This window comes from Drosophila hydei, unplaced genomic scaffold (genome assembly GCF_003285905.1).
Source record: "Drosophila hydei strain 15085-1641.00,03,60 unplaced genomic scaffold, DhydRS2 tig00000383-arrow-arrow-pilon, whole genome shotgun sequence".
NCBI classification, from domain to species: Eukaryota; Metazoa; Arthropoda; class Insecta; order Diptera; family Drosophilidae; genus Drosophila; species Drosophila hydei.
Window position 1 is genome coordinate 540,035 of NW_022045721.1, and position 23,227 is coordinate 563,261.

The window sequence follows — 23,227 nt, forward strand, 5'->3', positions numbered from 1 at the left end:
TCGAAACAGTTCTATTTCTGTCAACGTTGCTTTTTCACTTATCGATATATGCTAGCGATGGGAGACGTATGGATGCTATTATACAAAATTAGTTTGATACTAAAATCATATAAAACGTTTCAAACAAAGTATATTTATTTTTAAAACAATAGAAGCTTGTACACGGCCATGTCAAGTTTTAAGGAATTCAAACTTGCATCGATACTTAACAGTTTAATTTAAATTTGGAGTTGATATACAAAAATAACTATTTTTGAATTTCGATAAGTAAAATATAACTGTTTTTGTTGTGGAATGTCCAGCACTCGTAGGCAATCTATATAAATATATACATACATACATATATATATATATATATATATATATATATATATATATATATATATATATATATATATATATATATATATATTATGTGTGTAAAGAAATAAATGTGTATAAATAGATAAACAAAATATATATATATAATTTGAGTTTACCTATGTCATAAAATCCTCTTTTCATATACTTAAGAAAAACCTCGATTGGCAAAGTTAAAAGCTTGCGACGAAACCCCTCTAGGATTGCCAAAGTAGCACAGGTCAGAGCTTTTAACTGTAAGACGTTATTGTTTTTAAAGCTATATATATGATTTAATAATTGACTTACGGTTGCAAATACAACATAGTAGACAAGAGTAGTTGGAAAAAGGAAGAGTATTGCAGAAAAGAATATGGTTGCCAGATATAGCTGGCGATTCATATAGTTGTGTGCTTCAATTCTATCTAAACGAAATGAGCGAGACACTTATTTTAATATGTACATCAGCATATTGTAAGCTGTCTTACTTCTTAAGATATTATAGCGATTGCCTCGTACCACTTGCCATAATACGGTAAGTCCCTTAACTTCCACATTATTTAAACTGTAGGAAGAGATGTTGCTAAGCGTCGCATTTTAAATAATAATTGTAACTCTTACACTTTTGTATAAACATAAAAACAATGAGCATGTAAGCCAACAATTGAAATCAGATCAGCAAGCAGCGCGATTTGATACGTAAATCCCAAACACCCAAAAGCTCCAATGGCAAGAAAAACTTGACGTACAATGGGTTCAATCAAATCTGAAAGACAATTAATTAAATTTCATATTTCATTTTAAAAACCTCATTGTAAACTTAGAGATTTACCCAAAAAGGTTGACCACAGTTCAATGTGATATTTAAAGCAATCGAGAAAAAAATTATTAAGATGTATGTTGAGTTTTAGGCCAATGGGACTACCTTCCAAAACTTTTAATAGGCTATATAGCTGCTGTATGATAATCTGTAAGTAAGATATGATCTAAGAACATAGAACATTAAATTAAATTTTGTATACTCACATGAGAGATTTGAATAAGGAAATCACCAGGATGCGAGACAAACGTGAACAATATCAACATCAATATAATACCCAATGCACGGTCTATCATGATATTTGTCAATCTAGAGCTGAATGCAAGCAAATAAGTTATAAGTGGAGGTAAAACAAATGTTATTTAGATGACTTACCACGTTGCGTCTATAGTTTGCCATTCCTTATAATGCTTATAGATTACTGTATGTGTTATGATGCTATTTACGAATGTGTTTGCAACAATATATTGAAATAGTTGCATTGGAATATTTGCTAGCATATATATGGATTGATTGCTATAGAACCATAAGTCTTTTGCTTTGTGTAATGGATCTGGGTTAGGTTGCACCAACTGGGCCAACATATAGAAATCGCATTCATCATTAACATGATTCTCCCTTGTCCAATGACTGAGAGTGTTTTGCTCTTTGACCACAAGACTGCTTAACGTTTGCTTTTCATAGAGAATCAGCTTGATTTGGTTGAGGTTGTCGGGTGTGATTCCAGTGAACATAAGCGCAATGTTTGGCGATTCGTTTGTGTAAGTGAAGCATAAGCTCATATCATTTGAACGACAATAATTGCTATCAGCGTAAGAATCACTGCACAGGATTGATCCCAAGAAACGCATTTTATGGGTGCCAAAGTCGAATTTTTTGCTTTCAGCATCAACGACATAGTAGACGACGACATTGTCTTCGCTAATGTGTAGCTGGCCGTACAAATTGCAGGCACGTTTTTGATAAAAGTATTCAGTGGGTAAGAATATCTTTATGCTCATGTTTACAAAACAAAATGAATAACTCGATATATTATAATATATTTCGATAGCATTTTACCATCTAGCCATATCGATACATTTCTAGATGTTAGATGTCTATGCATCTCTGTGTGTTTTTGTTTCAATTCAGCATTTCATATTTTTCATTTTTCACGTGTTCTGTTTTATATCGTTTCGCAGATATTTATTGACATACACATTCGCATTTTAAAGGGATACATATTTCATCGGCTTTTGTTTTATAGTTAAAATTTTTTTCGTGTAAAAAGATTTTTGTGCAAATATTATAATGGGATATGATGGTAAGTTGCAATTTTCTTTCGTGCTGCCCATGGCAGAATGATATATACATATGTTCCAATGTGCTTAAGTTCAAGCTTCGGCTAATTTACACATGCATCCATATACGTAAATAAGTTTACATAAATAGAATAGGCGACTGTATTAATGCTTGCCAATTTAGATTGCACACTTGCTACAGCGTTAGAGAGATTTATTTAAAAGTGATCAAATTATTTTCTCATTTATCGTTTATTTTGCATGCTCACCGGCCGACATATTGAGCGCTATATACATACATACGTGCACATCCATGTATGCCATTAATTTTAATTTTCGTTTTTGTTATCCTTGTTCTTTGATTACCTCACTAGCAGCACTCAACAATTTATATGTGTGGCTACGTGATTAATGTGACATATTGCATACTTTTTTCCCACCAAAATATCCGCGTTGTATATTACAATGGGACACTTTTCACTATACATGAATAAATATATACGTATTTTAGGTAGTGAGAGTGTATGTGCCTGAGGAGAGGATGCGCACATGAACGTATATATGTATGTAAAACTTCATCAGTATACAACACACTATTTAATATAGCTTGTGCTTGCGATATATATGAATTGTAAAACTATAGTAATATGGATTAAAGCCGGTGATACGAATGCCTATATGCACATTTGAGTGAACGTGTACAGTACCTTCAAGAGTTAAATGTACACCAATAAATATGTTCACAATGAATCCTGATATTTATAAATATATCGCTATAGTTGTTGCATGATGTATAAGCCGGAATCTTAGAACTTCAATTTAAATGTGGGCTTTGTAAATCTATTATGAACTTTAGACAAATTTATTTATATGTGTTAGCAAATACTAGTCATCTCACAATTCTAAAATTGAAAAGAAAAGTTTCAATTAATATGTTTATTTGAAATATATATTTTACAATTCATTGATAACATATCTTATTAATTATGAAAAATGCAACGTAATGATTCTTGTAGCGCATTTTTATATTGAAGAAAAGACTAAATCTATATCGAAAAATAAATCAGTGCCTGAAAAGCCGGGCAATACCTGATATTGAAACTATATGAAGTCCATTAACACTATTAACTGGAAGCCATTTTCTCAGACTTATGCATGCATACAAATGTTTATAATATAACAAATAAATCTTACTTTACTTTAACAGATCGTGACCGTGATCGCGACAGGCGCCGCCACCGTTCTCGATCTCGTGACCGGCATCGTGACCGCTCTAGGGACCGTCGCCATCATCGGAACTCGCGTCGCAAGCCGTCATTGTATTGGGATGTGCCGCCACCTGGCTTCGAGCACATAACACCAATGCAGTACAAAGCGATGCAGGCGTCGGGTCAAATCCCGGCTAGCGTAGTCCCAGATACGCCGCAAACAGCTGTGCCCGTAGTGGGGTCAACTATAACTCGCCAGGCACGTCGCTTGTATGTGGGCAACATTCCGTTCGGAGTCACTGAGGAGGAAATGATGGAGTTTTTTAATCAACAAATGCATTTAGTTGGCTTAGCACAAGCCGCCGGCAGTCCAGTGCTGGCATGTCAAATTAATTTGGACAAAAACTTCGCTTTTCTTGAGTTTAGATCTATAGATGAGACCACCCAGGCTATGGCGTTTGATGGCATCAATTTGAAAGGACAAGACCTCAAAATAAGGCGCCCACACGATTATCAACCAATGCCGGGCATCACGGATACGCCGGCAGTAAAGCCCGCTGTTGGTAAGTTATATAGAACAAAATAAGTTGACAAATTCTCAATAATACGACTAATTTCCTTTATATAATAGTCTCAAGTGGAGTTATCTCAACAGTGGTACCCGATTCACCACACAAAATATTTATAGGTGGTCTGCCCAATTATTTAAATGATGAACAGGTAAGCAACGAGTTGTACATATTGACCAGAAAGTATTAAAAAAATCTGTAAAATAGTAAAAATAAGAATAATAATAATAAAATTAAGGAGTTAGTCCAAAACCATCTGGATATATTTCGGCCCTTGATCGACGGGATCAATTAAGATAGAATAGAGAACATTTCTTTCCTTTTTCCCACATATAGATACATATCCATTCCTTGAGGCTCTCCTGCACATACGTAGAATCCTGAAAATTGGTAATCTGAACTTGAACTCTGGCATACGGCCTAGTTCTGTTTAGTCAGATCCCTTTTTTTTATCTGAATTTATACAGGCAGAGTCGTATAATCAGTTTATTTAGCTAGATATTATAAAATGTTATTTTGCTATGGTTCTAAAATTTGCGTTTTACTGTATTTCAGGTGAAAGAATTATTGCTATCATTTGGTAAGCTAAGAGCGTTTAACCTCGTTAAAGACGCAGCCACTGGCTTGAGTAAAGGTTATGCCTTTTGTGAATACGTTGATCTAAGCATTACTGATCAGGTAAGTTTGACAATTTGGTTTAATAAATTCATTAACTAAATGATAAATATTCATTCAAGTCAATTGCTGGATTAAATGGCATGCAGCTAGGAGATAAGAAACTGATCGTTCAACGTGCCAGTGTTGGTGCCAAAAATGCTCAGAATGCTGCTAATACAAGCCAGTCGGTGATGTTACAAGTACCAGGCTTATCGACGGTAGTAACATCTGGTCCACCCACTGAGGTGCTTTGCTTGTTGAATATGGTCACTCCTGATGAGCTGCGCGATGAAGAGGAATATGAGGACATATTAGAAGATATTAAGGAGGAGTGCACGAAATATGGAGTCGTTCGCAGCGTTGAGATACCGCGTCCGATTGAGGGCGTGGAAGTTCCTGGGTGCGGCAAAGTATTTGTCGAATTTAACTCGGTACTCGATTGTCAAAAAGCTCAACAAGCGTTGACTGGCCGTAAGTTCAGCGATCGTGTTGTTGTTACATCATACTTTGATCCTGACAAATATCATAGACGCGAATTTTAGATCAAGTTTCTACGTATTTCACACATTCACCAATTTGTCCAATAAAAGAAGAAAGCAAACAAACAAAAAACAAAAAAAGATAACATAATAAAATACCAATTCATGAATTTTATCCAATATACCGTTATTTTTCTATCACATTAAAAATAGTGTTAATTTCCGATAGATATTCAAACGAGTTTTACATTGATTGAAAATTCAACAAAAATTAAGCAACACTTACGCCGTAAAATCTTTATTTGGCATTGACGAATAGACAAAAAACCGTACAATACATAAATATGTTTACATGTGGATAAAAAATGTATAACAACATTTACATACAATTTCTAATTCATATTTCAATATATAATATTTTTACGCAAATAACTTAAAACAGTTAAAAGAAAACAAATCATAACTCATTTAGTGAAGTGCAGTACATTAAAAATGCGGTGAATCTAAGATATCAAATATGGAATTTCCTCGACACTGCTGCTACGTTTGTACTATGACATTGACGATTTCATAGTCAACCGCTGCAACTTTTGTGATATAAACATTACATTTAATTCATATATATTTGTGCTTTCACGATTATCATATGGTGTAAATACAAATTCGGCTATGAGATTGTGTAACAGTAAGCATAGCCGTCATATCTATTCATACACACATGCACATACACACACATAACCATTTCATGGAACGACTTTGAATTCATTCCGTTTATACGCACTTCCTATTTGAAATTCTGTTCCAATAACACGAGGTTGATTTCTTAATTATAAGTCAAATAACAAACATAATACTGATAAGTAAAACTAAATGCAAGTTGATATAGTAATATTTTTAAATCAATTATTCTTTATCATTAAGAAAGATCTATGATAAAAATTTATGATTTGAAAAAAGTATAAACGCTTTTGCAGGTAAAATTGTTCATGAAGCAATTTTAAAATAAACTATAAAGAATACTAAAACAGAAATTATCAAAAAAGTATATGAACTTCTTGACATTACATAGACTTCGTTTTGTAAACTTTTTGAACTCTTCTATTGAGTTTCCTCTGTTATATAAATCTTCATTAAAAAATATATAGAATCTAGTTTACACAAGGAAACAGCAGTTTTAGTAACAATCCAATGATAGTGCAAGGGTTTGGTCTATAAAAAGGTAGGCATATATCCGTAATATATACACTAAATTTACTTTTTATTACTTTTTATTTACTAATATAACCGATGTGAATGATCAATCAAAATTTAAGAACGAAATGGACACGTTCCACTTCTAAATTTAAAAAGTCCCTCAATTTCTTGCTATGAAATTTTCAATATGTGGGTAAGAAAATGACTGTAGTTTTCAAAATAGGAATTTAAACCTCATACATTTTCTATAATCAAACGATCAATGCTATCGGTTAAGATATTCGTAATCTATCGATATAAAAGGGCCCTACAAAAGATTGAACAAACAGATTTTTTTATCATATATTGGCCTTAAGTTTGGGGTATAGGGTAGTTGTTGTTAGCTTTGCTTCATAAAGTCATGAAATCAGGCATTTAAGGAAAACACTGGTATTACGAAATTTTCATGGCATGCATGGTTTGTAAAGGAATGCAAATGCGATCATGTAAATAGTCTTCCACGTGCAGAATGAAGCATTGTTAAGTTTTAACAAATAGCTGCGTTAGATATGTATGCGATTTGTTAAGTATAAGATAGATATGTATTTGTTTCCTGTGATATGTTTCGAAGTGCATTGTAATCTTCACAATGCTCATTGTTCATAGGTATACTTGCATGTGGACTATTTTATTGCACTAAGTAGATGTCCGATTTGAAATTTCTATATTGACTAAAAGGGAAGACAGCTCCAGCTCCTCGCTGAACTTGTTGCGCAGGATCACGCTGCGATAGCCTTGGCGCACGCAGATCAAAGGATAACAGGCCTGGGCTATGAAATGTGTCTCGGCAAACATATCCTCGTCTTGCACCTCGAAGCGCAGCAACGCAAACTGAGGATTGTGCACTGTGAATTTGAAGGATTCATTCCAAATAGGATTGAAGCCGTTCTCATTAACTTTGCTGCGATATTTGACTCCACTGTCAAACGTAGCGCCAACGATTTCCACCACAATTTGTGGATTATTCGATTTGCCACCACGGAATAGATGACGAGCTGCAATGATGCGTATGCTGACATGCGTTTCGGTAAGGACATCCGACAAAGGATTGTTGGGATTGAAGTTTTCAGACATCATAAATGCTGGCTTTAGTATGTAGCCGCATTGGCCATTATTTCGAAATTTAGCCTGATTGAGTTGCATGGCTTTATCGCCGGTTTGATAATTCAATGCAATCATTTGTGAGCCAATGTTCCAAAATGGCATAGGGTTAAAGTTGGATGAGTCCAAGCGTTGACCCTTTGGATAAATGCGACTAATTTGGTTGCGATGATACGATAGAAAAAGCGGCATATTTTGTTGGATAAACTGCTTTTCGGCTTTTGTTTCTGGAAAGCTGGACATCTCTTGGAATATCCACGAATGATCTCGAAACGGTACACTACGGAAATAGATAATTAAATCGGACATCTCCTTGGCTACGCGTGCTGTGCGCTCCTTTTTACGCCGTTCAGTGGCCAATTGACTAGCGATCAGTGCCGCGTCCTGTATGGCTTTGATCCATTCATACGCTGTTTCCTGATTATCGAATCCAATTACAAATGGATTTTGCATCGTAGGCGTTTGGATTTGTAGCTTTATTATAATGCCTGGCTCGTTCGATTCGAAGAGAGACGCCACTGCACCGTAGATCTCAATTGAATCGGTGCGTCCATCGTTGCCCTCTTCATTTACTGAGTTGTAATCTTCAGTGGCGGAATCAATGACCTTTACAAACAAAAGGGATATGTGATTATTTATTTGCCTGACAAGGAGATACACTGCCCTCTATATATAGTTCTTAGCACATAACAACTCACTTTGACATAGTTAGCGGGCAGATGTTGCTGGATCATGCCACCGTAATCACCTTTCCACCACATAGAGTTGTTTCTTTGAACATTGGTTATTATCGCGTGCTTTGGAAATGAAAGTTCATCGGGCTTGTCGGCCTTATAGCTATAGAGAGCCTTGCATGTGACATATTCTTCCAGATTGGAGCCCATATAGTTGGATGCGCCAGAGCTATCGTTATTTCTATGCTCGCCGTGCGACTGGGCATTCTCTAATAGAGTCTGTCGCAGCAGTTCCAGGGAAACGGGATGGACGAGCTTCACATTGCGATATAGCGGATTTCTCATATAATAATGAATTAGTGATACTAAAGATTCGAATTGCATCGTATCAATCGCATACAGGCGACCCTCCTGAATGATTCGACAGTGTTTAATTTTCCGATTTATCGTAAACGATATGACAAACGTATTGATGCTCTGAACCGATGGCCGCACCAGAAACGAACCAACGTCCAGCTTAATTAATCCCTGCTCAGCCTGCTCCTTTGTTGTATTTGGATGAAACCAGTCCTGGCTCTCGTGCTTCTTTGGCTGAGGCACTGGCTCCTTGAGAATGATCGAAAACTCTGAACTGCGGAGCATATTTTTGCGATAATACACAATTAACGAGTACAGCGAATCAAATACGAAATTCTCCACCAGATAATACTTTATCGAGCCATTCTCGTGCTTCAGCTTAATGCGACAATGATTGGGCCGATTGCGACGCCAGAATGACAAACTATAATCCCCCACAAAAGTGGCTGACTCGCGCACCAAAAACGTTCCATCCCCTAGATGCTTATACGTATCCAACAATTGGTCAGCTTCTTGTCTTCCACCTTAACGAAACGAAACGAGGGGTATATATTAAAAATGTGATAACATAGAACTTTGTAAACTGTATTTAAGAATGAATTCGTAACCATGGTTGGAAAAGTACTAAAAATACCAACCCAAATACTTCTAAACCGACGCTAAAATGTATTTTCATTGTATTATTTCATTATATCATTACCTTCCAACTTGCCGTGAAACCAATTTTCACCAAAATGTAATTCATCATTGGCCGATGTATCTTTTTGCTTTTGCTGCATATTGCTATTTAGGGAACAGGACGAAAGTCCAAAATCGTCGTCTTCAGAATTGCCGTTGCGACAATCGTTGATTTCTGATGTGTAGATGAGCTCCTGTTGGGTGAGGACAAACTGAAAGAGATTCCATGACTTATCGACTGGATCCTTAAAGTATAGCAATCCCTTCTTTAAGATTTTTTGCAAATTCTCATTATCGTCAGTGGCACCGCCCAGCGAAGATCGATGACTGAATGAGGCCATCGTCCCGTTATTAACACCAACTGCAGGTAAATTAATTGAGCCAACATTTTCGTCGAATTGGGGCAACTTTTTGTGTTTTAAAATTATTTTTCGACGCAGTTGATTTGGCGATGGCAAATGGAGCTCATTTCGATCGCAGGGCTGTGTGAGCAGCATATCTCCAAAAACCTAAAATCGACATATTAACAGATAACAAATATACTAGTCAATATATCTGATATTTGATAGTCTCACCTCAATCAAGGCATGTGCCATATTTCGTTGTTGCTCTAAGGAGCAGTTCTGTTCGATAGATAGAATTACTGGGTACTCGGACGTAGCGAAGGCGTGGTCCTTAATAGTTTTAATGACATCCATGAACTTTATTTTTGAGGTCATTGTATGACCATGGAATATATATGGCAAATTATCAGGACCATTCCAGCAGTCCAGCTCAATGCAGCGACAGCCCATTCGTAAGGCACGTGCATACGCCTCGCATGAAGATTCACTCGAGAACTGATCGCCTGTCAGATATGTATTGTGGGACGAGGCTATCCAGTAGGAGGAGAGCGGCTGATTCATATCCATAAAGACCGTATCGTATCTGGTGTCCCACAGATCATTCTGTTTGGAGAAAAGATAGTCGACAAACTCGGAGATGGTCAAATATGGCTCTTGCACATCGCGTTCTACATCCTGGACGAAATCGCGCATAAAGCCAGATATGCTATTCAATTCACAAGCATTTAAATCATGTTGTTCAGCTTCAAGAAATCGTTTAAACTCCACGGGCCGTACAGTTTTCTTGTCCTCGGAGTAAGCGAACTCTGTGCCACCAAAGATGGTGACAAATGTGACGGGCAGTAAGAGTTTTTGATATAGACGCGAGAAATCATCGAATTTCAGATCGTGCTTGCGTCTTATATCGTCTGTGAAGAATTCCATGAATTTGCTAGTGCTCATCTTACAGCTAACGCTACTTAAGAATGATTTGAAATCCTTTATAGTCACCTGGGCGCTGTGGTCGGATTTGGCCAGGTGCGAATTGACATTCTCGAAAGAATAATATTCGCGTCGCAGCCAACGATCGATTTGCAGCGGGTACGGTGAATTAACAGTATCCTTAACCATATAACGTAATCCTCGCACCCAGTTGTCGGCTTCAATCTCTGAGAGTGCCACAACCGAGAAGCTTTTCAGCTTGAAACTATTTCCGTACATAATCACAAAGCATTTGCTGCTTTCGAAGCGCTGACAGTCGTCTGCATGTAGCCGGAACTCCTTGGAGTTCTTGCCAACGCGTATCTCGCGTATCTCTCGCAACTGGATCGTGCCCTCGTATTCGGTGCGTGTCTGTACTGCGACAGTGGACCATAACAGCTGACGAGTCTCTCTGATAAGCATGAGGTGTCGTCGATCGGGGCGTCGTTGTTTTCCATAGAGTTTCGTTACAATTGTTCCGCGTTCTAGCATGCAAATTGTCTGCTCCATTTCCCCTAACAGAGGGCTATTCATTGCACTAAAGCAACTCATTGTTTTGCGTTCTTTTTCTTTTTTTTTTTGTGTATTTTATTTTATAAAAAGGAAGAAAACATGCATGAATCGAAATCTATTTTGCAATATGCTGTAATTATGTATGTTAAGTACATATGTTTGCGTTGGCTCTTTAGGACTTGAAGATCATTGAACGTTTAGTGCTATGATTCATCGATATTTCATTGATTCGGTTCACTAGGTATTTAGTTAATGGAATTTTATTTTGTTACTGAATACAATTGCACTTGTTGAATGTTGGATTCCTTAAAACATTTATTGCTTGCACTGCTAAAGTATCGATAACAATGTCATCGATGTCATCTTCATCAGTATATACAATACGCAGGTGCACCTTACGTTAACATTATATAAACCTAACAGTCTTTTTTAAAAATTGTACTTGCAACTTATTTTATTGACAAAAGTATAAATATTTAAATACTAATAAAATGAACACTGAGATATACTTAGAATATAGCTTATTTTGAATAATTGCAAGTTACAGACATATAATTGAAAATTTACACAAAAGTAGTTTGTATGGATTAAATGTTAAATGAAAGGGTTGAAGTAATGAGTTTGTATGTAAATTTATTTCTTACGATAAATAAAACTATAAATTCAAAATATATATATTATTATATATCATATCATATGATATTTGGACCCTCTCTATCATTTCACGGTGAAATATCCAGCCCAAAAATCGATAACTGATAACACTGGCTATGAGATACAGTGACGCAGTTAGCTAACAGAACTGTTAAATCAACATATTACAGACAGCACTGTTAAAAGACCCAGTATTGCTTAGTCGTCCGAGTACGTGACGCTTTATCAATGTTAATTCATTAATAGTACCTTCTAAGTATAATAGGAGCTGAAACGATAACTACGTTACGGTCTTAAACAAATGAAAAAGTGAAAATTAATAACATTTTTATTGAAAACCAAACAGGATAAGCGCACGCGGGTCAATACAGTGGTTGGCGGCAGCGTGGCGTACAAATTATGCTAAAGAGCATCAACGCTGCCTTCCAATATGCAGAAAACAAATTCAGCTACGCCACCGTCAGCAGGAGCATCGCCAGTGACGGCAGCAGATAGCGTTGCGACAACATCGAATGTGGTGTCAGCTTCAGAAGCCGCATCCAGTGCAAATAGCAATAGCGGCGAACGTTGCGACTCCGCTGCTCCAGCAGTAAGTTTACAATGCCCTCGTGTGTATGTGTGGGCATGTGTGTGTGTCTCAGTGCGTGTGTGTGCTGCATTCGCAAACGCGCGCCTATGTTTAAAGCTTTTCTTTCTATTTTGTTGTTACATGTCGCCAGTTACAAGCTTTAGTTTTTCTTTCGAATGCCAATTTCAGTCGTTGCCATTATATAACTCAATGACAGCGCACGCTTATTGACCTTACCTCGCAGAATGCTATTTGCCGCTTACGTCCACACGCCACACTTAAACAACTGCAGACGTCATGAGCTGAGCAATTGCTATTGCTAGTCCCGTTTTATGTTTTTTGTTTGTACTCTTCCTTTCCATATATTTTTTTTTGTATCTTTGTAATTTTCCGCTGGCATAATGCTTGGCAAACGTGTCAAACGTACCAACACTCCAGCCCCATTCTTTCCTCTTCCACCAACCATAACCTTAAGCGTTGCTGCGCATGCTGCCCGCTTAGGCCATGCCCAGTTTGACCTGCTTCCGCCAGTTTCACGTGCGTGTTGCGTATATTGTCTTACCTCTTCGTGCTTTCAATTCGTTTCATGCATATTTAGACTTTTTGAGGCAGTGGACATTATGCATTTTATTTACTCATCGCTTGTAACCGTTTTCATATTTAAGTTTTGGTCTTTGGCCTACACCTGCATCATCTTTTCGCCTACATCTGTGTGGTAAAATGTTCTTGTATGTGAGATGTGTGTGTGTTTTGTGCCCATTTCGCGATGATTATCTGTATGCACGCGCGTGTGTGTGTACTCGCGCTTTCAATTCCTAATGCAATATTAATAACTTAACATTCTTATTATTGCTAGCATTTTATATTTACATTGTAAAATGAGCTTACTGGTTTTGTGCAGTGTCCGTCTGTATGAACACAAGCCATTTCGTCGCTATTGAAGCTAGAGATTTTAAATATGTGGTTATATGATTTTGGAATTGGCGGGTTCCTGCTTCCCAAAAACTGTTAAAATTTTGCCGTTACGTACGCTAGGAGAGTGTTGAATCGGGAAATTCTACAGCGAGTATGTCTGAAACGCTATTAGTTGACGTATTAGAGACTTAAAATTAGAAACACAATCGTGTTGACTATCCAAAATTAAAAACATAGTAAATGGAGGCGTGGCATTCGCTAAAGCTTATCTTCTAAAGTTGTAGAACTAGATACTGATTGCACTCACGAGTATATATTTCAAATTTCAAGTTTCTAGATCAAAATGTATTCAAAACACTTTATAGTCAGATCCTACTTGCCACGCCTCCAGTAGGCATAGGCATCTGTAGTGGATTTTAACAGTAATATCCATGCTAAATTTGTAGGTTCTTTGAAGATTTGTCACTTTAATAAAAGTTTAAATTCTTTCGTCAGGATGATAAAGAATATACTTTGGAGTCGGTTATATTTTGCCTTCAACGTTAGACATATTCCCATTGACTTTTTATGGTTTTTGTTATTATTTATATAAAGTTTTATCGAAAAGATTTTGAATGTATTTTAATATGAAACAAAACAACAACTTAGAGAACATTTTGTTAATTATTTGCCCTACGATGCTTACAATACATATATATGTATATACATTCTAATTTATTCAGTATCTACTATAGTTTTCATTTAGCTATATTTAGACAATGATTATACACATACACGTATTGCACTACATTCTCCAAAAGTATTTTATTGTTTAACGAATTACAACAATTTTACAATACAATTATGAATGCACTATATTAAAAATGCGATTTGTCAAAAAACGATCTTTAATTAAGAGAACATTTATATTTGAAAATTGGATTTAACAATTCGAAAATTTGCAAAGTAAAATAAACTTCTCTAAATATTTGCTAGCAATTCGCGAAATATTTACTTATTCGAGCATTTAGTGATATTTTTGCATATCATTTAAATGTGAACTTAAGATTAAAATATTAATAATATTTGTATATCAATTGTGTAAATATGATTTTCATTATATATAAATATGTATATTTATATATATAAATATATATATATTTATATATAATTATATATGTGCGTATGTGTATGTGTATTTATTTATTTATTTATTTTTCTCTTATTATTTTTGTAGAGCTTTTTGTTGTGCACCTAACCACAAACTCATCATGAAATCGTTTGCAGAGTTTTAGCGCGGTAAGCGCCAAATCGTGAGTGTTTTCTTCTTTCTTTCATATTTCGAATCCTTAATTCTATCTTATCTCTTCCAATAACTAATCTACTTGCGTTTGGCAGTATGGCACAGCAAAGCAGCAGCTGCAGCAGCAGCAACAAGAATTGACGCCTAGCTGCAAGGAACAGAATCTGCAACCCGATGAGCAGCCGATAGCCATACACTATTTAGCCAGCTTCCATATGATCTGTGTAGTTACGGCCCTGTTGCCCTTGGTTACGCTCTTCACATGTTTTGTGACCGCCTACGTCTTCCAGTACGACGATGTACATGAGACACATTGCCGGGTATGGGCATACCTAATATATATACATATGTACATATATTTCAAATAATCTCTTTAAAAATTGTGGCTTTCAGGTTTATAACATAATACCCTCGATAAGTGCAATTACTGGGGTTAGCCCGCAGCGTTATTTCTGGCGTTTCAGTATTGCGCTGCACATCGGACCACGTATACCCATTGCCTTTGTCTATAAGAACTATTATCGCGCCCAGTTGGCTCGGCTAGCGCCATCGCTGGTACTAAAGACCAGTTGGCTAATCACATTAATTTTGGTGTTAAACTGCATTGAGATTGCGGCATTAGGTGGAGTGACCTATATATCGAATCGCGAGAACTATCGTAAGCAAATCGAACGTTAACTTCATTGACAACTTCTCGTTGCTAACCTATATATATATATATTATTGAATTCTTCAGCTGTTCATGAGAGAATCTTTATTACGTTTATGGTATGCTCGCTGTGCTATATGTTGGCTACCATAAAGCTGAATGGCATATTGAATGCACGTAAAACGCTCAATGCACGGCAGCTTCAATCCATCAAATGGAAGAAAATACTCTTTGTTGCCTCCATATTGAGCACCATTGGTCTCCTGGTATTTTTTGCTAAGCACCGTTTCTACTGCCACGATCTGGGTAAGCTAACGAGAAAGCTAATTGAAAAGTGTTGGCCGAGTGTGACCTATTGCAGACTTCTTACTTAATTTACTTTAATAGCTTATTTAATAATTCCGATTTGAATAAAGTATTTTGAGTGAAATTGCAATAGATCACGGGCCCCTTGCCCAGCTTTAAATCGTCTCTTATCAATTAACATAATAACTACTCCTCTCCTCTTTTTCAGCTTTCAGTTGGTTTGCATTCTTTGAATATTTGATTGCTATTGCCAATATGCTGTTCCATTTCACCATCATATGGGACTTTCCATCGCAGTTCATGCTGATTGTGCAGGGGCCGCGTGAAAATTTGACGCAGTATTTGGGCGCAAAGCCGAAAATTAACTAATTCCCCCATCATATGTAAAGTCCTAGTTGATTTACACATATTTCTTTTTTTGTAAATTATAAATTGTACACATAGACACATACACACATACAAATAGAGAATCACAAAACATAGTCGTATACATATGTAGAATGTGGAATGCAACTTTAACGAAACGTACAATTGTACCATTATACTCTAAATAATTTACAACTAGCGCTTCCATAACCAAAATGAAACGAAAATAACGCTTGAATACATTTTGTATTATTCTCACCTGTTCCAATTCGACAAAGGTATATATCCGATTTAATGATTATGTTAACTATGCGTACAAAATTTCAAAACAAAAATGTTCACAAGTAAATAACATAAAATTTTAGTCTCTAAGTTATCTTGAAACATTTTATCGAATTCCACAATTAAATACCATACATATATACCATGTGTACAACCTGCGAGCTGCTCATCTTTTTAAAAGCAAAGAGAAAACCAAAAATTGTGAAAAATTACTTTAAACGCATAGCATTGTATATAGGTATGCAGCTAAGGTACATTATTTGTATCAATTCCAACCTGAATATACGTTTTAAGTTTAAGCTTAAGTTTTTTATGATTTTCATATATATAAGCCGACTGCATATTATATTTGTTTGAATATTTCAGCTCTAATATGGTATACGAATTATATAATATTTAATTACGTTCTAAATTTTCAATCACGTTCTTACTTGTAACAATATACCGAATTTGGTGGTACTTATATGCTGAATAGAGTCCTTCCTTGAACGAATGTTGATTATTGAAGGCGATTTGCTCTTATATAGATAAACTTATATTACCTTAATAGTCTTCAATTATGCTAATATTAATGTCAGTTTTCTCTCTATTCGATACAAATATATATAAATCCCTGTTCATTTCACCATTATTTTACATAACTGTGTATAACATACCAAATGTATGGACTCAAAACAGCCTAAACGCTAGTTAACTTTTAAGTATTTTAATCTCTTTCTCTCCCTCTCAGTCTCTGCATGTCTCTCTCTACATCATGTTCAGCCATTGCTGCTCATGACAAACATATATACATCAACACATAGGCATGTTTAACACTAGCAGTACATATCGTTTATACATAAACAAAATTACATTGCAAATATCAAAAAACAAAAAAAAAAAATGATTGGTAGAGCCTATGGTTTATGTAGCGCTCTGCAACTCTCCATTGTTAACAGTTATAAACATAATTATTATAAAACCACAAAAATGCAGACAATAGCCATTTAAGCTGGGACAGGCAACGAACATCATTATAAATTCAAATAAAATAAAATATACATAAAAATTTATAGTGAACAAATAAACTAAATAAGGTTTTAGACACATTTATCTTCTGCTGCTGCTGCTGTTGGAGATAAATCATGTAATCCACTTAACAAATGTAGTAAATGAACAATTGTACTTACTAATTTAAATACCAACAAAAACAATATATAACATATTGTAGTTTAAACAATTAAAAGAAACAGAAATGGCTTAAGTATTTTCCACTTGCTTTTGTTAATGCTTGATATTGTTTTCGTATTTGAATTACACACAATAAACATTATAGCTAACCAAATTATTAACAATTAAGATTATATATATATATATATATATATATATATATATATATATATATATAAAGTACGTCCGTTTTTTTGTCTTCAAATATTTAGGATTAATATATTGAATCAAGTTCAAATTAAATGAAAACTAATTAAAAATTACGTAATAACTATAATTCTGAATTTTCAGTCAAAATTGCATGTAGTTCTAAAAATGAAAAACTTAAAACTCGATTATGTATTTACTATTTGCTAAAATTAAGAAAACAATTGTTATTATGCAATACAAAACAAAAAGAAACAAGTTGAAGCCCACATACATTTTTTTCTATACACTTATTTAAGACTCGCCACGCATTGATATGTTTTCCATTTTCGTGGTACTTTGTCAATATTCTCATGGAGTGCCTCTCATCTGTTCCAACGGCTATTTATATATGTTTCATGACATATATGATTTTTACGAAACAAACGATATGTACTTAATACTTTTTAGAGTGCAACTTTTTACCTTTGCATACATTTTTAGGCAACACAACGTAAGTTAAGACAACATAAGTCAACAAAAACAAAAATGTAAAACTTTGTAGAATCCTAATTTGAATAAAGATTACAATACAAATTTATATCAAATTGAGTGATCTGATACGGATATGTTCGTTACGGATATAACAACAGCTTTCCTGGTTTTCGTTAAAAAATAATTCGATTAGACGACTAGATCTACTCGGATATCTTATACTAATTAAGAATAAACCCGTTCATTTATTTCCCTTGTGTTACCCATATATAAAGACATAAATTGGAAGCACTTAAGAAATTTTTAATTTTCTATTAATTATTTACAATTTCTTTTTAAATATGTATGAACCCTTAAAAACACTAAAATATCCATACACAAATATAATACTTGCACACATACAAGGTAAAAATAATTAAAGTACTAATAAAATGTAGTTTTTCTCAAAAAATTTAGAAATGAATTCGTAATTCACTCCAGTTGAGATAAAATTTGTTCGAACAGATAGAAAAATATATAATATATAAAAATAACATAAAATAATATAATATAAAAATATGTTCAAATATTGGTTTTTGTTTTGTAAATTTTGGCTAAAATAAAACTGCTTATATAATATAGACCATATATATGTACAGATATTATATGTATGCGTGTATATTGAAGAGCAATACCATTTTAGTATGCGCTGGTGAACGTGTGGGTCTGTAGAAGCTTACAAATTAAGTTCAGTACGAATTAGCTACGGCAAAAGATTGCATATGTAAATATATATGCATATATGTGAGTGCCTAAGCTAAGCACCTAACAATAGGTGGTCATATGTGTATACATATATATATGTGTGTTCTGTGAGATAACATTGCAAGCAATGCTTATTATTGTTTTTAGTTATTGTTGTGCAGCGTTACATTATATGTTTATGTTTATATATAATATATATATATATATATATATATATATATATATATATATACATATATATATATATGTCTCGTTATGTCTATGTTTCTTTCTCTATCTAATCAGGCAAATCAATGCTGATGAATGGGACCACTGGCTTCATTATATCATTTTTGGCGGCTTTCTTGCTTTTCTTGTCATGCTTGCTAAACTCGTGTAACGGATCAGTGACAGCCATATTGCTGGTGGATGATGAGGATGCATCCAGCGGAACCGATTGACCCGCATTACTTTGCGTGTCCGCATGATAGCTAATATTTCCGTATTCCTGTAGAAATGGCATGGCCGAAAGCAAAAACTGGCTAAATGATTTGCGTATGCCAAACCACCACATGTTCCCGCCTTTGGCGGTAAAACTTAGAACAATTAGTGCGACTATAGAGACCAACAAAGGGGCGAACACCACAATATACGGAAACTTAATCTCTCCATCCAGCTTGTCGCAAATAACCACCTGTGCAAAAATAGATTTGTCTTGAGAACATAGTACATGGAAATTAATCACAATACGCTTTACCTGAAAGCAGAGCAATGGTAGTACAGTACAAATGTTACCAACAGCTGCATTTAGTGCCGCCTTCTTCTGTTGCAGCGATACTTCCGGTGTGCGCATCATTATGCCACAAAATATGATGTTATAGAGTACGCTGACCAAGCTAAGGCAAATGACAATCCACATAGGCACAAACACCACATCCCAGTTCCAATAGACAAACTTGTCCAGCTTAAGCGGAAGCGATACAAACTGCAATGCATTGACAGCCATAAATAACTCTAGTTCAAAAGAACGATCGTGCTTAACGGCCCACACGCAGGCCCCAACGCTGACCACAGAGCCAAAGATGAGTGGTATAAAGACAAGCACCCACAAATGGCGCTCTGATGTCAGCTTGTCGCATGCTAGCAGCTCGAACATGAGCAATATAAGATGCAGAGAGAGTGAGATAAGCATCGCCTTGAACTGCGTGTAAGAGTCGCCTTCAAGGCGATAGTGCGGATAGCGACACCAAACAATGGCGCCCACTATAGCGCCTAGTATAGCAGTGCATTTCCAAATCCACAGCGGCGTAAATATAGCCCAATATGGCCAATCTGCATTTAGACATGCATATTTCAGATAAAGTTTTAATTTGATGATTTCAAAGTTGTCTTACCTATGTATCCATCAAGGCGCAGCGCAAATAACGTTACAAACGTAAATAGACTGCAGTGCACTATGAATTTACTGATAATGGCAATTGGGGTTAGTAAGTTATTAAATATAAAGTTTACTTCAACTTGTATGCGTTGCTTACCATGGATTAAAGTCACGAAATAATGATTCAAGATTCATGTTCTCTCAGACAGAATAAAACGCTAGCAGTTATAGTCCCTATACTCTGCTTGCGCTCTTCTGAAATCCAGATCCTGATGAAGACCTTCGCCACTAGTTGCACATTATTGTTCTCGTTGTGCGATGCAGCTGTCTGCCGTTTATAATTTTACAGGCGCACAGAGTGGAGGGTACCGAATAATTCCTTGTTAAATATTGTTAGATGTCTTAATGTTTTATTTACACACTGTCCGACAATGTTAGAAAAAAGGCATACTAGGTATATTTATTGTTTTCATCTGCCTATCAGAAAGGTATCGAACTTTGACGATTAACCATGCTTATGAGATATCGATATTAACTTGTAAATTGTATGTCTCTAACAAAACTTGAATTTTTTCTTTTGTTTTTTGTAATATAATTTATTTAAGTCGATTGTTATATTATTGTTGAATTGTGGTTGACTCGAAATTTGACATAAATAAGTTTGCAAATTGACAAATTACGTGACTCCGATCTATTTGTTAAAAGCCCCTGAGCTATGAAATGTCGCCCATCTCTAGTTAATACTCATGCCTAATAACGAAGTTGACGAAACCGATTGCTGTGGCAATGGATGCACCAATTGCATTCTGGATAATAAACCAAAACCTAGCCAACAAGAACTGTTGGCTGGCAAGCGGAATGTCATTCTCAATTATGCAAAATTCAAGATGCTCAGCAACGAAGTGCACAATGGTGATGCCCAATTAAGATTGATGCACTTTGTCTACGTCGCTACGGAGAACGATGAAAATGATTGCATTTTGGACATTCCCCCGGGTTATCACGTGATGTTGCGTGCAGAATTGCCTGGGCATGCTGTGCCTTTACTGCGTCCATACTCACCTTACTGGACAGATTTAGTTGCAAAAGAATTTAAAATTCTGGTCAAGTTGCTGCCGGGCGGACCCATGTCTGATTACTTAGCAGCTTTAGAGCCGTTGCAAGTGCTCAACTTTCGTGGACCCATTGGCAACTATGTGCATGATTCAAGCAGTCCGAAATGCATATATATTATAGCACAGGGTGTGGCGATTGCATCCACATTACCGCTGGTCGCCCAAGTGCTGGACAACGAAGATGATATGAGCTGCATATTTCATGCGATATGTGCACAGGACTTACATCATGTCTATTTTCGCGATCGAATTCTCGAATTTTCTCGATACTGGAATTACCGAAGCTGCATCTATCTGGCGCACCAGCTGTGCAGCTGTGGTGCCGCCAACTGCGACGAGCTATGTATGCATCTGAAAAAGAAATTGCGTTATAATGAAACAGCGTGCAGGCTGCGCCTGGATGTCAAGCAGTTGGCAGTCCATGCAGCATTTAGCAAAGAGAGTGTTTCCATTGTTATCATAGCAGGATATGCAACATTTCAGCGAGTCATGCGCGATCAAGCTATTAGCGCCTTTAATTTGTCAGATGAAAATATATATCTATTATAAATTATGCTTGTCTTTATAAAATGTATTTTGTGGACATTGACTTGACCTATGTCTTATTTCTAATTTTTCCAAATTTATCTTCATATAGTCGGTACTGGAAGTAAATGTTTTACTGTATAGTTGTCCCGCTGTATGTCTGTGAGTGATTTGTGGCCTTTAATGTATATTTGCTTTGCTTGTAGAGCTTGAGCTAATCTGGAAAGGTCGATGGGAACTAATGGTACACACAGAATATAAATTTTAAATTATGTGTCGCTTTTCTATGTGCAGGAATTTAATCTATCATGAATACAAACGAACAGACGGCTAGACTGACTTTGTTCATCGATATTTGGATGGAGTCGATGGGGACGCATTTTCTATTCATACTAAGAAGTACATTTCCATACATCCAGCAATATAATAATTTTTCAAAGCTCAGACTTAAGTATCTTTGCTTGTAGCATTGAGTCACCATTCGAATCGCAAAATGCAAATTCGGAATTTCGTTCACTTTGAGTGAGTTTGACTTCAAAGCTCGAAACCTATGTGTACTTTTTATACCCTGATCCCATTAAAAATGGGAAATCAGGGTATAATGGTTTTGTGCAAATGTATGTAACAGGCAGAAGGAGGCGTGGCAGACCCCATAAAGTATATATATTCTTGATCAGGACGACAAGCCGAGTCGATTGAGCCCTGTCCGTCTGTCTGTCTGTCCGTCTGTCCGTCTGTCCGTCTGTCCGTCTGTCCGTCTGTCCGTATGTGTGAACGCGTGGATCTCAGCATCTATAAGAGCTAGAGACTTGAAATTTTTTTTGTAGGTCCGTGTATAGCACGCGCAGGTCAAGTTTGTTTCAAATATTCGATAACTATTCGCATTTAATTGTTATCGAATAAAAACATTATTGAAATACAGTAAATAAATTATATCTCGAACATCTTAAGAGCTAGAGACTCCAAATTTTGTATTTAGTCTTATGTATATTTTATGCAATTTTGATTTTTGTTGGATTTTGGATACCGGATCCAAATTCCCCCAAATTCTTAGAATTTAAGTTTAGTTGGAACTAGGGCCATTATGTCAAGGCGTTTGCATCTCAACTAAGCCAATAGGATATGTAGATCATATGCTGAAAATTTCATTAAAATCCATTAAGTAAAACAGAAGTTATTAAACAAAACGTTTGGCCAATTTGCAAAAGCACATGTCAGCAGCGCCACGCGCACGCATTTTTCCTATGCATGTGCACACATTCATTCAAATGCGTGTATTCTTTTCTATTCCAAGAATTGAAATTGCGATTGAATTGTGCTGAATATTAGCTGCTACTTATGTTCAAATATGCAACAGTCCATGTAAGAAGAACGGTGGCGGCGTTGGTAGAGGCGCCGCTCGCATGCAGCTTGGTTCGGGTT

At 35.8% G+C, this 23,227-nt stretch overlaps 6 protein-coding genes across 8 annotated transcripts; 3 read left to right on the top strand and 3 right to left on the bottom strand.

Moving 5' to 3' along the window:
* Positions 1-160: 160 nt before the first annotated feature.
* LOC111594051 lies at positions 161-2,203 on the bottom strand. Of its 2 annotated transcripts, XM_023307165.2 has the most exons (8): positions 1,535-2,202; positions 1,366-1,474; positions 1,172-1,307; positions 961-1,105; positions 828-904; positions 649-764; positions 480-594; positions 161-316 (listed from the first exon to the last, which is right to left on the bottom strand). In XM_023307165.2, exons 1-8 carry the CDS (start codon positions 2,158-2,160, stop codon positions 219-221), a joined length of 1,422 nt encoding a protein of 473 aa, XP_023162933.2. In that variant the 5' UTR covers positions 2,161-2,202; the 3' UTR covers positions 161-218. The 2 variants fall into 2 exon arrangements, with proteins under 2 accessions (XP_023162933.2, XP_023162934.2); XM_023307166.2 differs by lacking the exons at positions 161-316; positions 480-594 and having other exon boundaries at positions 655-760; positions 1,535-2,203.
* Positions 2,204-2,306: 103 nt separating this feature from the next.
* LOC111594052 (splicing factor U2AF 50 kDa subunit) lies at positions 2,307-5,524 on the top strand. Its single transcript, XM_023307167.1, has 5 exons — positions 2,307-2,462; positions 3,647-4,210; positions 4,279-4,367; positions 4,772-4,894; positions 4,954-5,524. Exons 1-5 carry the CDS (start codon positions 2,450-2,452, stop codon positions 5,413-5,415), a joined length of 1,251 nt encoding a protein of 416 aa, XP_023162935.1. The 5' UTR covers positions 2,307-2,449; the 3' UTR covers positions 5,416-5,524.
* Positions 5,525-6,820: 1,296 nt separating this feature from the next.
* Positions 6,821-11,251, bottom strand: LOC111594077 (1-phosphatidylinositol 4,5-bisphosphate phosphodiesterase gamma-1). Its single transcript, XM_023307219.2, has 4 exons — positions 9,971-11,251; positions 9,418-9,904; positions 8,385-9,241; positions 6,821-8,292 (listed from the first exon to the last, which is right to left on the bottom strand). Exons 1-4 carry the CDS (start codon positions 11,249-11,251, stop codon positions 7,222-7,224), a joined length of 3,696 nt encoding a protein of 1,231 aa, XP_023162987.2. The 3' UTR covers positions 6,821-7,221.
* Positions 11,252-12,051: 800 nt separating this feature from the next.
* LOC111594062 (post-GPI attachment to proteins factor 2-like) lies at positions 12,052-16,593 on the top strand. Of its 2 annotated transcripts, XM_023307188.2 has the most exons (6): positions 12,379-12,455; positions 14,566-14,641; positions 14,727-14,951; positions 15,025-15,289; positions 15,368-15,586; positions 15,795-16,593. In XM_023307188.2, the coding sequence occupies exons 3-6, from the start codon at positions 14,847-14,849 to the stop codon at positions 15,953-15,955; spliced, it is 750 nt and encodes a 249-aa protein (XP_023162956.1). In that variant the 5' UTR covers positions 12,379-12,455; positions 14,566-14,641; positions 14,727-14,846; the 3' UTR covers positions 15,956-16,593. The 2 variants fall into 2 exon arrangements, with proteins under 2 accessions (XP_023162955.1, XP_023162956.1); XM_023307187.2 differs by lacking the exon at positions 14,566-14,641 and having other exon boundaries at positions 12,052-12,455.
* A 2,467-nt stretch (positions 16,594-19,060) lies between these two features.
* Positions 19,061-20,649, bottom strand: LOC111594055 (transmembrane protein 185B). The gene is made up of 4 exons (XM_023307173.2): positions 20,323-20,649; positions 20,182-20,252; positions 19,545-20,119; positions 19,061-19,481 (listed from the first exon to the last, which is right to left on the bottom strand). The coding sequence occupies exons 1-4, from the start codon at positions 20,358-20,360 to the stop codon at positions 19,086-19,088; spliced, it is 1,080 nt and encodes a 359-aa protein (XP_023162941.1). The 5' UTR covers positions 20,361-20,649; the 3' UTR covers positions 19,061-19,085.
* A 137-nt stretch (positions 20,650-20,786) lies between these two features.
* Positions 20,787-22,123, top strand: LOC111594056 (NADH-cytochrome b5 reductase-like). The gene has a single exon (XM_023307174.1). The coding sequence runs from the start codon at positions 20,912-20,914 to the stop codon at positions 21,827-21,829; it is 918 nt and encodes a 305-aa protein (XP_023162942.1). The 5' UTR covers positions 20,787-20,911; the 3' UTR covers positions 21,830-22,123.
* The last annotated feature ends 1,104 nt before the right edge of the window (positions 22,124-23,227 follow it).